The sequence below is a fragment of the Dermacentor silvarum genome, chromosome 10 (genome assembly GCF_013339745.2).
Source record: "Dermacentor silvarum isolate Dsil-2018 chromosome 10, BIME_Dsil_1.4, whole genome shotgun sequence".
NCBI classification, from domain to species: Eukaryota; Metazoa; Arthropoda; class Arachnida; order Ixodida; family Ixodidae; genus Dermacentor; species Dermacentor silvarum.
Genome location: NC_051163.1, coordinates 8,003,478 through 8,020,946, shown reverse-complemented (window position 1 = coordinate 8,020,946; position 17,469 = coordinate 8,003,478). Strand labels below are relative to the sequence as shown.

Genomic DNA, 17,469 nt, shown 5'->3' with positions numbered 1-17,469 from the left:
AGGAAGAGAACAATATTTCATTAGAAAAGAAAATTAGTTACCATCCCCTGCCCTTAGTGCATCTTGGTGAAATTCACTGTTTCTTAATAAAAGTGGTTGAACAAGAAATGACACTATAGACAAGTCGCTCTGTCAAATTTGGACAAAAAACAATACAGTGCAAACTGTCAGTAAACCTGAAAAACAAGGATATCTTTACCTGAGCTCCAAAACGGAAGACTCCACCCGAGGTGGGGCCAGTGCTGCCAAACTGGAAAGTCACCGGCGGTGCGGTTGTTGGGGGCCGAAAGACGAATGATGACTGGGTAGGGACATTTGCTGCAGGCAGCCCAAATCCAGAATTGGGTGTCGGCTGTTGGCAGCCAAAGCCAACTAGCAACGAACAGAAACCAGAGTCAGCTGCTGTGGGGTACCAGCAGCATAGGGACAGCAAAGAAAAGGCATATACAGTGGAATCTCAATACGATTCTGCATAATAAGTTTTTTAGGGTAACATGTTTCTTTTTTTAATAGACGATTATTTTTGAATTATAAGATTTTCAGATGATACATTTTATTTCCCTGTTCCTGTGAAGATCGTATCTACGAGATTCCACTGTACTGTATGTGATTAAAAGACTGATGAGGTTTTAACTCCCGAAAGCAGCAGATGGGCCAGAGTTGCTGTTGTCAAACACTGCAGATTACTCTGCACTATACAGTAAACCTTCATTACAATGAAATTGCTTTACTCAAAGCTTTTCACCCTGTGTTACTATGGCTTTCCTTTAGCCCCTCTGCCTTTAACAAAATATAGCTTATAATGAAGTCAATTACCTGTCATGATCACTTCGTTACAATGAGGGTTTATGTATATAGGTGTTCGCTAACATGCACCCAGTTCTTAGAACATTTTCACATTGTATTTTCATCTGTGATTACTGTAGCAAGTGAATATGCATGAGGTCTGCAGCAGCTGTGAATACATACCACAGATTGCCCCAACCAACCCCTCTGTCATTTTCAAAGCCTTAATGACAACGGTAGATACACAGTAGAAACCTGTTGATACAATCTCTAGAAAACTATAGGAAACGAACGTGTGATATGGAAAACGTAACATCTGATAACGCTTGTAACAGCACTACAGGCAAGATAAAAAGGTACTCTCAAGCAAAAGATTACTCCAAGATTACTCTAAGCAAAATATCAAGCAAAAGTTGAATGGGAAGTCCACAAACGATTGAAAACCAGCTCAGTAAAGCTCATAACCACTGCCTGGTGGTTAAAATGAATCCTTAACACTGCTGGAGCGATAGTAGCTGCACATTACAATAAATAAAGCCTGTAATTTCCACATGGCCCTTCAGTTGAATTCTAAATAATAACAGCCTCTTTTTTAGCACTAAATGCCCTTTTACAGTTTCCGCGCAGCCTTGCACAGCAAAGCAACCACGCAAGGTATCAAAGGCCAGGAGACGGTGTCCATAAATCTGCCCGGCTTCTCGCCGCATGCGCACATAGCGCACGCGGCGAGAGCCGGGCGGACACCTTCTCCCGCATACGCTCGTCGTCACATGCGCAAGTAGCGCGCGCAGCGGGAGTCGGGCGGACACGACAGAGAGGCACTTTGCCCTCTCCCGGTTCTCGCTCGCCTCTCGCGACGCGCGTACCCGTGTGGGAAGAGGGAAGGTATCCGACAAGCGAGGAGGACAATCCCCTCGTGAGAAGGTAAAAAGGCATAAAAGAGCGCGACCGATACCCCTGAGGCTCTCTGACCTCGCTTGACCTAACTGCCCGGACGGATTTTACCTGCTGAAAGCCGTGAGTGACCTCGCTTGCGCGACTGCAGCGGGAGCCGGGCGGACACGAGAGAGAGGCACTTTGCCCTCTCCCGGTTCTCGCTCGCCTCTCATGAGGTGCGTACCCGCGTGGAAAGGAGGAGGGTATCCGACGGGCAAAGAAGACAATCCCCTCGCGAGAAGGTAAAAAGGGATAAAAGAGCGCGACCGAGAGACCCCCAAGGCTCTCTGACCTCGCTACACCTGACCTGCCCCTACGGATATACCCGCTGCAACCTGTGAGTGACCTCGCTTGCGTGACTTCTACATGCAACGAGGCAACCCTATTTATTACTTATTATACATAGCGGACTTCCCTCTGCAACTGTACTTTATTGCCTGCAGCAATAAACGTTGAGTTGACTCGCTCGTTGCCTTATTCACCCGAACCCTACCTAGCTGCGATTGCACGCGCTACGGGTTGGGGAATACCCCCACAACATCACACAATAACTGTGCACTGTGGAAACATTGACAACATGCATTCCTGCTCTAAAACTCCTTTCACTATATGTAGCAGACTGTAGCAGATTGGGACTACTTAAAAGGGACAGCTTCGAAAACAGCGATTGCGACCACTGTGTGTGGCACTGAAGCTTCGACTATGGCAACTGGTATCATAAAGCCAAACATTCAAGGCATGCGAGCCAACTCACCTGGCATGCTGGTGGCAGCAGGCACTACGGCAGAGGTAGCAGCAGGCTTGAGAGGGTTGAGGGCACCAAACGCAGGAGTGGATGTTGCCCCAATGCCAAATGTTGGCTGCTGTGCTGCTGCCTGAGGCTCTGGGGGCTTGCTTGTCAGGTTGCCAAAAGATGGCAAGGGAGCAGATGCACCACTAGGAGGTTGGGGAAAAGCCGGCGCAGGCTGGGAGCCAAATGAAAACGCAGCACTACTGCCATCAGTTTTCTGGCCAAAAACGAACTGCGAAGTCGGGAAGGCTGGTTTGGCAGGCTCGACAGCAGTTGCTGCTGCTGGCAGGGAAGGTGTGACTATTGCTGGTGCAGCAGATGCTGTAGTGGCTGTGGCTAGAAAGCCAGGCAGCTGTCCAGCAGTGGTGGTCTGGCTGCCTGCCTGAGGCAGAATAGATGGTTGCTGCGCCGTCACCGTGGGGGCTGACATATCATTAGGCTTTCCTGTCAAGCCAAATGAAAATGGCTTTGGCACTGCCTCTGTTGCTCCTGCTGTAGTTGCAGGTGCTCCAAAACTGAAAGGCTTAGTAGGATTGTTGACAGGAGTGCCCAATTTTGGTGGTTGCTCCGCAGTCGCACCAAATTGAAACAGCTTAGATGGTTCTGCAGGAGCTGCCGGTGCAATGAATTTGAAGGCCTTTGTAGCTGGCTGCTGTTCCTCAGAGGAACCAAGCTTGACAGTGTTTGCAGGCTCCTCCGTAGTAGAGCCGAACTTGAAGCTTCCAGTGGGTGTCTCCGATGAAGAAGTGGAGCCGAACGTGAATGGCTTTGCCGGTTCCTTGACAGTAGACCCAAAAGTAAATCCTTTGCTTGGCTCTGCCATGTGACCAAGCTGACCAAGCTTGAAGCTGCTCGGTGCAGCTTCTGTGGAGCTGCTAAGCTGGGATGGCTTTGCAGGTTCATCTGTGGTGGAACCAAACTTAAAGGCCTTTGTAGAAACTTCTGCACCAGGTCCAGCCTGAGGCAACTTGGCTGGCTCGTCTGTTGTGCACCCAAACTTCAGAGGTTTCGTGGACTGCTCTGAAGACGAACCGAAATTGAACAGCTTTGCTGCCTCCTCTGTAGTTGTGCTTGGCTTGAGTCCCTTAGCTGGTTCCTCTGAACTAGTACCAAGTGTAAATGCCTTCATAGGCCCAGGTGTTGTTATGCCAAAGTTGAATGACTTCTTTGCTGGCTCCTCAGTAGTGGTAGGAAACTTGAATGACGTCGTTGCTGGCTCCTCGGTGCTGGTGCCAAACTTGAATGTCTTAGACGCTTCGCTAGCTGGTGAACCAAAGTTGATGGCCTTTGATGGTTCCTCTGAGGAAGAACCAAACTTGAAATTCTTCAAGGGTGCCGCAGTAGTAGAAGTTATTTCGGTAGTGGTGGTTGTAAGTGTGGCAGTGCTAGTAATGCCAAATTTGAAGGGTTTTACTGCACTCTCTGAGGAAGCAGCTTCAGATAGCTTCACCGAGGTTGAAGCAGGTATGCCGAACTTGAATTGCGTGGCTGCCGCAGCAAAGGGTGCCCCGCCAAAGCCACTAGGCCCAGAGGAGGGCAATTTGAAGTTGAATGCTGCTGCAGCTGCTGTTCAAAGCAAGAAAAATAACAGTGGGTGTCACGAAATGAAGAAAATGAACCACGACATAAAGAACGCAGAAATGAAAGCGGCTAATGTTTCACACCATTGTTTCTTTTTTCCTTGTATGTATTATCAGACGCTCTCGGCATCAATAAAATGTAGCTGCAGACTGCAGCTACGTCACGTCTAATGTAGATGTATTTACACCATCAAATTAGAAAGAAAAATGAGCAAAAAGAAAGAAAAGAAATAAAAATAATAGGCTAGCAATGCAGAAAACAGCACTTACCGAAAAGCCTGCATTTAAGGCAATACAAGAGGCAAAGCCTTGTGCAACAGCAACCCATCAGAAAATGCAGTACCACGCTGCAAAACCCCATATGCCTGTGTTTCACATGCTGCAATCTTGCACTGCTTTTTAGAGCGAACCCCACGCACCTCTCTTGCCAAATAGTTCACACTCGGCAGTGGGACAGTGGCATCATCTAGGATCAATGGCTCATACTACTTCGCCTGCAGAAGTGGAAAGTAGGGAGCCTGGCAACCGCGCGGACAGTCGCATCTGTGCCTCCAAGGGTAGGTCAGGTACCCCATACAAGTGGTGCAGAAAGCCAGCTTGCTTCTTTCAACCCATATAACGCTGGTTGCATTCAAAGGTGCATCGCATTCTTCGCCAACATGAATAAAGCATTTGGTTTCACTTTGCCCTCACATTGAATAAACAGAAACACGCGTTTCAGCACTCCTTATGCATTTATGGAAAGCTTCACTGTATATAGATTCCAACAGAGCACGTTGGAATCTGGATTAGATTAGATTCTGGGGTTTAACATACAGAAACCACAATATTATGACGCATGCCATAGTAAGGGACTCCAGAATAATTTTGACCACCGTGGGGATTCGCGACTCTCACGCGTCCACTGATATTGTTTTCCCCGCATGTCTCCTGTAGTGCGGCTTCTCCGTGTGGCTAAGCCCGGCGGCGGTTGTGGTGGTTGCGGCGCATTGCGGGAGATGGTGCGACTGTCGCGCGAGTGCCCCCTTTTTTTTTAAATCCAGCAATCATGCAACCTCCCTCAATCTTTTTTTTTTTTTTTTCACCATTGCAATTGCTGTATTCACGCTGAAAAATTTTTTTTCACTGCATCGTATTTACATAAATATGCTACACGCCGGCAATGTGATTGAATGTACGATCCATTATAAACTGCTACCTACCCAATTTTTCTAGGTCAAACTAAAGAAATCTAGCATAAAACAGTTATCCAAATCTATGTCGATCATTGTGCAAGAAATTTCATTTTACTTTTTTTCTTCTTTTTTATACCAGCAAACAAGCACGTCAAGCGAGCCAAGTAAATCGGCACACTCAATAAAAGCGCCCGCTGTAACAGCAGTACTGCTGCTCAATAATAACTCGCCAGTTCTCTTGAACTATCGTCATATATGGCTCGAAATCAGAGCCAAAGGTCAACACCAGTTCTAGGTGGTGTTGCAAAGGTGCACCTCTCGGGCCTATATGTGAGCCTATTAGCGGCCCAGTACCGACCCCTGGGTATAAAGATATTCTTTCAGGCAGCATTGAGATTTTATTTTATATTTTAGGAACAGAAAGCACAACTCTCACATCAATGAAATGTAAACGCTGAGCGCGGCCGCTGCGCGAAGCATGCGGATGCAGCCAAAGGAACGCTCCCACCCGCGCGCTCCTGTACCGGAGCAGTGGCGCCGCTGCGGTGGCGCGGAGAACTAGGCGCATCACACCGGTTTCGGGCGACGTGGCAGGCCACACCTCGTGCTTGATCGAGTGGCTGTGCAATATTCATCCTAAGCGTGCATGCCAAGATTAGCAAAAACGAAAGATAGAAGAAATGCAATGAGTCATATATATATATATATATATATATATATATATATATATATATATATATATATATATATATATACAGGGTGTCCCAGCTAAACGTAGCCAATGTTTTAACAATGACGGAGTGTGCTAGGAGGCTCGAACCAACTCACGTGGTGTTGAGGATCGCGTGTCCTAGTCTGCAGTATTTTTTTTCGTTTTTCAAAGTCAATTAATTAGTATAAACTAATTGCCTAACTTTCTAAATATTGGCTTCACCAAGAAAGTGTCAATATGAAAGTTGTAGATCACATTTAAAAATGTCCGACTGAAGTGTTTGCAACTAAGTACCATTCATGGAGCTTCTTCTAATTGCCTTCAAAGAAAGCGCGCGAAATACAAAAACAAGTGCGTGATAGCGCCACTATTTCAGCGCCCCTAGACGACCGACCACTAAAGGACATTGTTTGCATGCTTTTTTCGCGACACACTCGCGTGCCTTGTTGTGATCGGGCGCACAGAGCCAGCGGCGGTGATGAAGATGTTGTAGCGCCCACCGACGCTGCTAAGCGTCCCCGCTTAGCACGCGGTGGTGGTCTGGCACGCTCGTGCCTCGCATGCCAGACCACCAAAGTGACCCGCCACACGAAGACTCCCACGCAGTCGTTCTTGCCACCTGGCTGCCGCTTTGACCACGTCCATCTCGATTTGGTTGGACCACTTCCTCACTCTCACGACTGCCGCTACATTCTAACAATGATCGACCGCTTCACACGTTGGCCCGAAGCCGTGCCCATTCCGGACATCACTGCGGAAACGGTCGCCAAAGCCTTCGTTTCAGCATGGGTTTCCCGCTTCGGCTGCCCCACTATTGTGACAACTGATCGCGGCCGGCAATTTGACTGCACACTCTTCACTTCGCTCAGCCGCCTGCTTGGCACTAAGCACTGCCGTACCACTGCATACCATCCCTGTGCCAACGGCATGGTTGAGCGGCTCCATCGCCAGCTCAAGGCTGCCCTCACTGCGCGCCTTGATCGCAACCACTGGGTCGACCACCTTCCTATGGTGCTTCTCGGCTTACGTGCCGTCCTTCGTCGTGAGCTTGGCTGTTCAGCGGCCGAACTAGCCGCTACAGTACCTCCACCGCCTGCAGGACTGCATTCAGCAACTGCGCCCCGTACCGCCTCGATCATCGGACCACAGCATCTTTCTGCACCCGGACCTTGCGTCTTCGTCCCACGTGTTCCTCAGACGCGACGCTGTAAAGGCGCCTCTTACACCATCCTACGACGGCCCGTACCGTGTCCTTCACAAGACGCAGAAGTCCGCCACCATCGTTTTGAATGGTCGCGAAGAGGTCGTTTCATTAGACCGCCTCAAACCGGCCTACGTCGAGACGCCTCCCAAGGAGCTCCTCGTGGACGTCGCCGGCGCACCCGTCGATATGCTTGCAACTACGACAGCTCCTTCTCTGCCTCGTCGACGAGTACATTTCGCCGTTCCGTCTGGGTGGGGGGCCCTGTAGCGCCCACCGACGCTGCTAAGCGGGGACGCTTAGGTCGGCGTTCTTGGCCAGCGCTTTGGGGCTGGCTGCAAATGACGACGACAATAAAGTTGGGCGGCGCGTGCTAACGGCGCAAGCACCGCACGCGCCAGTCGGTTCTAAACGCCTGCCGAGCTGGTCTCCTTGTTCTGGCGCTCCGCTGCGACCCCTCGGTTCTCGACAATGTATCGCGTTTCGAGGTGACGTGGCATAAACCTATCATTCGCTCCACTTGTGGAATGAAGCCCGAACACAAAAGGCAAGAAAAAATATAAATAAATAAAAAAGGAAGTTTGGGCTTGAGTAAATGTTGAGGGCAGAACTCTTTAATCGGGAGGAAAATGCAATTATCATGTTCTTCTATTCGTTCGCGATCTTATCATACTAGCAAGAGTTGCTGGCGTGTACCTTGCGACCATCGAAAACGCCAAGCCCGTCCTGGAATCGGTCATCCGGGAGAGCTGAAATAATGATATGAAGGACTTGTTCTTGTATTTCGCGGGCTTTCTTTAAAGGCAATTACATGAAGCTCCATCAATGGTACTTAGTTGCCAACACTCCAGTCGGCCATTTTTAAATGTGATCTACAACTTTCGTATTGGCACTTTCTTGGTGAAGCCAATATTTAAAAGTTAGACAATTAGTTTATGCTGATTAATCAACTTTGAAAAACGAAAAAAAAAAAAAATACCGCAGACTAGGACACGCAATCCTCAACACCACGTGAGTAGGTTTGAGCCTCCTAGCTACACTCCGTCATTTTTAAAACATTGGCTACATTTAGCTGGGACACCCTGTATATAAAAAACATAAGCATGAGCCAATGGTGTCTTGTCAATTTTAATGGCAGCTTGCCATGCCAATACACGACATGTGAACAACGCAAAATTACAAGCGCACTTTGCACCTTTGCTATGTAACCATGCAATCGGTATGACCACACAGGATTGGCAAGTTGACTTGCTGGCTACGGGCCAGCTGAGTCAAGCCATTGGCCGAGACGCAGATGCACATCCAGGATGTGCTGTTTCAAGTTGCTCTTGCCAAGTATTAAAAAGCAAACAGTTTTCTTTGAATCTTTTACCCATTTTCGTGATTGGTTGTCAAGACCATCACGCGATACTAAGGCGCTTATGTAAAAAGAACTCACTCTCATGTAACCAAGTTAGACGCGTGCTTTGTTGAATGATAACTAGCTCTTTGAGATGCACATGCTGTCGCGCGAGAGCTTTGTGGCATCTGAAGCCCGAACCGCATGAGAGCGATTTTGTGCGCGACGGCGACGAGCGACGGCTTCTAGCGACGAAACGGGCCGTCGCGCAAACAGATCGCTTGTTTTTGTCGCTCGTTCTTGTCGCTCAATCGCTCGGTTCTGGAAATCTAGAATTCATCGCTCGTCGCCCGGAAGTGCTATGAGCGACTAGCCAATAGCGCGAAGCCGGAACTGGATATACATCACTCAAGTACAACCGATTGTCGCACGAAACGAGCAAACGACTAGATTTTGATACGTGCAAGGATAATAACGTAGTGCAAGACCTTTAGAAATATTTATACTGCTCTTTACACTAAAACACATCAACTTAAATTAATAAAGCACGCGTCACGCCAGTTTTGGCGAGTATTTGCTGCCCTCATACAGGCAACAACAGGGAGACGTCGCTCAAAGTCCGTCGCTCCGTCTTGTCGCTCGTCTCGTCACTCGATGCGGTACGACTTCTAGGCGACGAGCGAACGCGACAGTCCATCTCCATCGCGTCGCTTGTTGCTGTCGCATGCAAGATCGCGTGCATGCGGTTTATACTTGAAGGTTTAGATGCTGTGCCAGGGCGTTCGGGAAGGACTGCCTTTGACTCTTGTCCAGTTAGTCATTTTGAGGTTCGACAGTATTCAACACTTACCGAGTGTCATAGGGCAAAAATTACCTGGAAAAATGATGAGTTACACCATGCCAATAATGGTGAATTATAAGCAATCTTGCTTTGGTGGGACTACTGGAAGCTTGTTGGTACTAGATTGGGTGTGCCTTGTGTGAATAAGAGCCAAGCTTTTTAACCCTTTGAGGGTCAAAGACAAAATACGGCATTGCAAATAGACAGTTTTAGTTTAGCGTGGTTACCGGAATCGCGGGCGTACCGGAATAGCGGGATCGAAATGTGCATGCGCAGAACGCTAAACGAGCCATACCGTTTACCGTGCGCACGCTATTTCTCAGAGTTAACGTTACCGTGTTAGCGTGTTTACGTAGTGTACGTTAAACATGGCGGCGGTCCCGGCCGCCCGCTTCGAACTGAATTTGGAGTTGCTGTTGAATAACTCACTTCGTTGGTAGGAAATGACTGTGTAAATAGCTTTCGCTTACCTTCAGGCAGGATCGACAATATGTTTTTATGGATAATTTAGCGGAGTTTTCGAGATCACTTCTCGTTTTGAATGCGCCTAAGCCTAACGAACGAAATTTTCTCCGAGACGCTGAGCGCCACCTGTCGATAAAGTCGGGAGATAGGCGCGACGACGGCGTATGGCCTCTGAGATGGGAGAATTTCGGAGGCTATGGTAGACAGCTTGTACTGCTTGTCTGTTTCGTTGCAGATCGACGGACATGTGAAGTAAAAATACAACGCGCTCCTGGCTTCCATTGCGCTGCCTCTCGCACTTTCCGGACGCACACACACATAGACTTAGGTGCCCTATGTATGTGAAATTCAAAGCGTAATGGAATAGCGTCCCGCACATAAACTACGCTATCACGCTATACTAAAACTCTCTTTCTGCAAAGTTCGTTTGTGGAACGGTAACGCTATTTCTCGTAACCCCGCTATTACGCTAACGCTAAACTAAAACTGTCTAATAAGTCCCAAATGGTCGGTGTTGTACATTTACGACACCGTCCGGAGTCTCTTGGTTTTCATTCCATGGCTTCTTTATGCCGGTGCGTTAGCAACCGCTCACGCATTCACGCGTGCGCGGTGGTTAGTTTTGGTTTTGTCTCGCGGGCTGTTTTCGTTTGTTGTACTCACAAAAACTAATGTATGTCTGGTTTCTTATCTCTCAAAAGGTCAGTGCTAGATGCTCGCCCATTTATTGCTCACAGGGGTGCAATTACATCTGTTCACAGGCAGGCGCTGGTATATACAGTGGAATCTCGATGTTACGATCACGACTAATACAAATTTTCAGATGATACGAATTTTTCCGCGGTCCCGGCCGGGCCCCATTACTTTGCAATGTGCTAGAGGACGGTTGTTAGGAATTGATTTTCGACCTGCGTCGGTTGATACGAACAAACGTCGCCCCACCGACGACCGCGAAGGAGAACGGCACGCAGTCATGCACTTTCTCCTTTTCTCTTTTGGTGTGGACGCGGCGCCGGACAGTGCGGATGCCGTGACTGGGCGCGAAGGGTTTGAAGCGGTGGCGCTTTTGTTGCTTTTGTGCTTTTCCGCCCAACGGACGGAGTGGCTGCTGTGTTTCGGGCCACGTTCTTTGTGTTTGCGCCATTTTGCCTAGTCGCAGCGAGCTATGTCTACCGAGATACGATCTCGGCTGAGTCGCGCGGCCGTACGCCGAGGCGCGGGAGCCTTCATTGGCGCGTCTTCCGTCGACTGTGTTATCGGTGCCAATGGCACAGGAGCGATTGTCGGTTTCGCTGCTGGTGCCACACGGTGCAAGATAGCGCGGCACGTAATCCACGGTGCAAGGTAGCGTGGCACGTTCAGTCACGTGCTCCTCCGCTTCTCCCGCTAATAGCCGTATTTTTCTTGCCGTAGGAGGCTTGCGCTTCCGTATTCCGAAGGCGTGCTTCGTCTAAAATTTCTTCTCCAACGAGCGACGATCCATCACTAACCTGGGAGCCCTCAGTAATTCGAATTCTGCGTGTCAAGTGAAGACGCCGGTGTGGTTTACGAAGCAGATAACTGCGGTTGCCATCTTGCCCCTGCCACAGCAGCAACCAATGGAGAGATGCCTTTCCGCACGGCAGCCAATCGGAGGCCCGCTTTCATCGGAGGGCTCGTGTGACTGCCTATCGCAGACCCGCGCTTCTTTTGTGTTTGTGCGTTTGTTACAAGATGGCGACGACTACGAGATATGTCTCCATGAACTGCGGTGATTTCGCGCAATTTAAAGCTGTTTTCTTGCCCTGCGCACTGACGAATTATTCTTTTTCGGCCACTTTTTGTGCGTTTACAGCCAAACCATTTTGGTACAGCGAAGATTAGGCGTTGCAGATACCCAAACGCATGGTGTTTCAAAAATAGATTTTTCTAGTGATTTTCGCCATCTGATCCCCGCGTGCCCCCATAATTTAGCTAGTTTTAATTGTGTTTCAATGATACGAATTTCGGCTAATACGAATATTTTTCGTGACCCCGTGAGATTCGCATCATCGAGATTCGACTGTATACAAATGATGCTGTAATGCCTGCGTTTCTTTTCTCGAGACTCATGAAAACTGATTGCCCCTCATTGGCAATGGAACGAAGGATCACTGCATGGTTCTGACTCGTTTAGTTTTCCTGACAGGTGCACAACCAACAAATTTTTTTGCATGCGTTCACACACACAGTTTGATTATGCTATATAGTAGACGCACGCGCCGGCTACTACTTCTGCAATTGAGTCGAGCGGCCATTCCTTCAATGCAGGCTACTGCCCAAACGCCGAATTGGAATACAGTAGCCAACGGATTTTTCGGACTCCAAAAATTCGGACTTGTTGGATATTCCGGACTTCATAGATGTACCATTAGGGTTTCTACAGAGCTAATGCATTTTCGCGACCACTTTTTCGGACGAACCTCGGTGCCAATGTTCGATTTTGTGGACTAAATCGCTCGCTCCGAGCCACGCTACCCAATTTTGGGGGCCGCCATGCTGGATTTTCCGCTGGCATGGCCGGGCTTGGCTTCCAGTGGCCCCCTGTATAGCCTTCCAGATTAGTACATGCACGCTATCTTCCTATCTCTGAGGCCATGCCCGCTCTTCCTTGGCGGAAAAACATTCCAAAAAGGGGCACTTGCTTTTATTTTTTTTTTTTTGGTCAGCTCAGCACCATCGCCATAATCAATCACCTTAAGCGGAATACATTTTTTTTTTGCCTTTTCTTAAGTTTCGGTTGCGCCGTACGCTGCGTGCGGGTGAAAGCTTGCGAGGGTAAGCCGGCAACACACACGGAAAGAGGAAGGCAGCCGGAAGCGCACGGACTTCGTTCGCACGGCGCTGGGCTACGTAGCTGAGCTGTGCTCCCTCAAGGGCTGCAGAAGATAGCGCTAACCTTTCCTTTCCCAAATGAACCACTTAGTAGTTCGTTCGCTCGCGGTGCACAGGGAGGGAGAAAGCGACTGAGACGGTGGGAAGTTGCGTTCATCTCTTACGGCTGCTGCCGACGGAGCTGCCACGCAGGCACCTTATCTTGAAAGCGATCTGCTATGTGGCCGAAGTGTGCGCCCGCAGGGGCCTCATCTTCAAAGCGATCTGCAAGGGGTACAAAGGGCACGCGCCGAGTGCCAGTAGCTTCACATGCGCCGTTTTTTTTTTTTTTCAACGTTCGCGTTGAAGCGTGAGAATAGACAGCGCGGAGGTCAACTTGCCTGCTGCTTCTGGCGCGCTTTCCAACTCCAGCGTTTTAACGAGTTTCCACGGTCATCGAGCGAGATGTGTTCATGTAACCTGTGCCCGCGTGACACCGTGCTTATTTAGTTAGTAAGCGCATATTTACACCTTTATATGGCCAATAAAACTAACATCCTTACTTCGTATAGCTGTCTTATTAATTTGCTATTGCAATCGATGCTCCACCTTTTGGGCGAAACTGTGCCATTTTTTTAAGCCGCTCTAAGCCTCATAATTTTTTTTCTTGAGAAGGGGGGGGCATGCGCGATTTTCTCTGACTGTTCGGTTTTTCCGACTGTTCGATTTTTCGGACTATTTGTCAGTCCCCGGGAAGACCAGAAAATCGGTCAGCTACTGTACATCTATCTATTCCAGTGTATCTACCGTATTTACACGATTGTAGGTCGACCCATTTTTTCAAATTTGGCAATCCAAAGTTGGGGGGGTCGACTTAGAATCGAAACCGAACCGTGTACCGCTAGTAACGGCAAGAGAAACGAGAAATCAGGGGTGCTACGGCGTGGTTACAACTTTGCACCTACGTTTTTATGGTTACGGTAGAAGCGTAGCGTAATAATTTACTGTATTGCATACATTTTGATTGCGCGCACCACGAGCGCACGGCTCTTGTGGGAGCATCGATCATGGAAGAGCCGCCGCTTAGGGGGTATTGGTAGATGGCGGAAGAGCCGCCGTTAGGGGGGTATTGGTAGCTGGCGGAAGAGCCGCCGTTAGGGGGTATTGGTAGTTGGCGGAAGAGCCGTCGTTTGGGGGGTATTAGTAGTTGGCGGAAGAGCTTTTCTTTGAGATACGATTGTTTTCGACGGCCGCGCGCATCTGTCACTTCTGCTGTTGTGCTGAATCGTCGCGCCTGTCATGAGTGCCAAGAACTTTCGGCGCTCGTTCTCAGCAGCGTTCAAACGGGCTGCTATCCTCCATGTTGAGGAAACTAACAACTGCGCAGCAGGACGGAAGTCTGGAGTCAGTGAACGTGTGGTGCGGCAGTGGCGGATTCTTGCGAGAAAATTTGGCCTCACTGGCTACTGTGTGCGGGTGGGTCCTCTCTGCGTGGGGGGCTGTATCGCGCGATGTCGTGGTGCGGTCGTTCGCGAAGTGTGGACTCACTTTTGATGACGACGTGCTGTGGGACCGCAGCAGCTATGACGGCAGCAGTACCAGTGAGGTCAACTCTAGTGACGATGAGTAGTCTTAGCAACCCCATCAATAAATTTCCCTTGTGTGAAATGCACTCGTGTGGTTTTTCTCCCCCCCATTTTTTTTTTTTTTTTTGAGACATGCAATTTTGGGGGGGTCGACCTACATTCGAGTCGACTTACAATCGTGTAAATACGGTACTTTTTTATTCCTAATATAAGTATTTATGCAAGCCCATCTGTATTCACGAGTAAACAATGCATGTTTACCAATGTAAAATATTTTTTGTGAGATTATGGTCACTCTAAAAAGATTGCGGGAAATTTTTTCGAAATAAGTCGCTCTGAAAGTTTCAATCTGGAATAACAAAATTCGACCCTAGGGGGTCGCCATTTGGCAAAGACATTTAACCTCATAGTTGATAAAGAGATTAAGTATTCATCAAAAGCTATTTTTATTAATGTCATTCTGCAAAAACTATTTGTTGGAAGAGGAATTTAGGTAAAAGTTAAATTTTGAGTTTCATGCCAGAACCCCAGCGTTGGTTAGAAAGTGCAACGTCACAGATTTCAGTTAACCCATCTTTGCTTATAAAAAATGAACTAAGCCCAAGCAGATGCTATCATGACAAGCTGGTGTGGGAACTTCAAGGCAGCGTTGCCGCCTGTCTTTCGTTTCAGTGTCTCTTCTGGATTACCAAGCCTCCCCTCTCAGAAAGAGTGGCTTTTGTTTTTTGGTATTGCAAAAGGGCAATTTGCTAACACAGCTCAAGTAACTTTTCTCTTTACTGCCCCCTTAACTGCTGTGGTCACAGAGAAAGAAGTGGGAAGCTCACCCTCTGCCGAAGAAGGAGTGACACTGCTGGCCGACGGCCGGGGATTCTCACAGGCACAACAGCGCATGGCCATGGGCTGGTTCCTGACGAGGCATGTGTCACACTCCCAAAGGGAACCACTGGCTACCGCAGAAGGCGTAGCACCAGGTGTAGCACTGCTGGTCGAGGATGGCCGAGGACTCTCGCAGGCACAGCAGCGAGTGGCGCTGGTCTCGTTCCTCACCAGGCATGTGGTGCACTCCCAGCGAGAAGCTGTGGGAGCACCACTGGCAGACAGTGGCTGAGGAGGAGGTGGCGTTGAGGAAGGAAGGCTCGTGGGAGCCACTACTGCTGCTTTGGGAGCAACATTAGGAGATGGCGTTTCACAAGCTTGGCAGCAACTTGCCGAGGCTGGGTTGCTGATCATGCACGTCGAGCATGACCAGTTTCCTTCAGCGGGCTTGAAGCGCTCCCAGAGGTCCCCAACATCTGCTCACAACAAGCAAGCGGTTGAAGGAAATGAGCGCAGGACATCCCTTAGACCATATTACTATGATATTAATATGCATGCCTATTCATCTCTGCTATTAACTGCCCTAAGATACAAGGTGTGCACACAGCCTGGCAAGGCTGGTAATGGCAGAGTGGTAATCACACAGTGAAACATGTTTCTAAAAATACACTAAGACTTTAACATGAGAATTCATGGCTCACCTTTGTCATTACGTATATGAAATTCTGGGGTATTATGTAGGTGTGTGCAAATAGTAATTATGAGGTTTTACGTACCAAAACCATCATCTGATTATGAGGCATGTCGTAGTGGGGAACTCCGGATTAATTTGGACCACCTGGGATTCATTAAGGTGCCCCCAAATCTAAGTACAAGGGTATTTTATGCATTTCGCCCCCATCGAAATGCGGCCGCCGTGGCCGGGATTCGATTCCCACGACCTCGTGCTCAGCAGCCCAACACCATAGCAACTTAGCAACCACGGCAGGTTGCTTGTGCGAGTATAAATTTTACAGCAAAGTTGAAGCGAATAGTAATTAGTGCCAAATAATTTCAAAGTGAATAGTAGTTCAAATAACTGTGGAATTTGCATACCGTTTTCAGACAGGGTCCTCCCCCAAAATTCGTGAGGGGGAGACATATTAAAATGCAACCAGGGAAGGGTTGGGGAGGGGGTGCTCACACGACTAAGGCTCTTTTTTTTCTCTTTTTTGATCAATAAATTATTCTGCCATTTTGAATTGTAAATTAACCATCTTAGCATCTTGGACGTATTAATAAAACAAATGTGAGTCAGCGATGCATCCCATCGTGATAGCCAAACTTCATCAGGACAAAAAAAATGCCCAGCACACCACTGCCAAAATACGTCAATAGGAGCACTTCCTGTGTTCTCATAAGGCTAGTTTTTTAATTTTGTTGTTCACTGCTTTTTGTTTATTTCTGCACGGCAAAATACAGTTCTGTGGCTACTTGACCTTTACGGAGGTACCAAAATGGCAGCATTGCATGAACAGAAAGTCACATGCTCCGCAATATCACGGCAGCTACCAACGGCCGATTTCCTACCCTATTATTGCGAACAGCACACTAGAAAAGTGTGTAATTTTCTTAACTTCTACATCACTATTAGTTTATATATTCCCCCCCCCCCCCCCCCAATAAAGGAACACCCAAGGATTGGGGGGGGGAAGAAAAATTTTGACATGGTCAATCGAAGTGGTCGGCGGTGAACCGGAGCAGAACCGGTCCACCGTAACCCACCGTGGGGGGGGGGGGAGGGGGGGGGAGAACCCCCTGCCTTGAGACCAGAGCCAGATGTTTACAAATCTATAAAGTTTTTTTTTTTTATTGTTAAAAAAACTTTTTTTGGAGTCAGCTTACTTTGAAAGTGGTGTTAAGCAGATATTTCTAATACAAAAATGCAAATTCAACATTTTTTTCAACATCAGCTGCACATAAAATTGGTTTACGGGCTCTTGCTAACTGTTGTGCTTCAGTCTACTTAATATTTCGTGGTCGTTGAGGCTGCAGAAGCGTGTCACGTTCACACGTCGTGCATCGTCACAATGCTGTGAAGTGCAACCACCTGCATACTGCCGATAGTTTACGCTGTGTTGTGCAAATTCAGCTTGGCGCTTTCTGTCTACACGCAAACTTACTTAACCTGTTCTGCAAGCATACAGAGTTTTTTTAAGTTCAGCAGTAAGATCAGGGTGCAGGTTATATGCAAATTTTTATACAAAAAGTGGCTTCGTGACAGCATGGCCCACACGGCCGTGATACCACATTTACGGCAAAGTTTTCCACCATCAGTGTCACCGAAGAGGTGAGGAAAAGAGCAGCTGACCGAAGATATGCCGTGGACGATTCGTGTATTGACGAATGAAGACTTATTACAAAGATT

General features: G+C 48.3%; 1 protein-coding gene across 3 annotated transcripts in view; it reads right to left on the bottom strand.

Annotated features, from left to right (window-relative positions):
• The window catches only part of LOC119466080 (nuclear pore complex protein Nup153-like), a 68,978-nt gene that overhangs the window by 11,378 nt on the left and 40,131 nt on the right, over nt 1-17,469 (bottom strand). For 2 of the 3 annotated variants that reach the window (XM_049657606.1, XM_049657609.1), the window contains exons 12-14: nt 15,071-15,538; nt 2,477-4,078; nt 200-372 (exon numbers count right to left, since the gene is read on the bottom strand). In XM_049657606.1, the coding sequence (XP_049513563.1) occupies nt 200-372; nt 2,477-4,078; nt 15,071-15,538 (2,243 nt within the window). The remainder of the gene's footprint in view (nt 1-199; nt 373-2,476; nt 4,079-15,070; nt 15,539-17,469) is intronic. The other variant, XM_049657607.1, reaches the window with a different exon arrangement.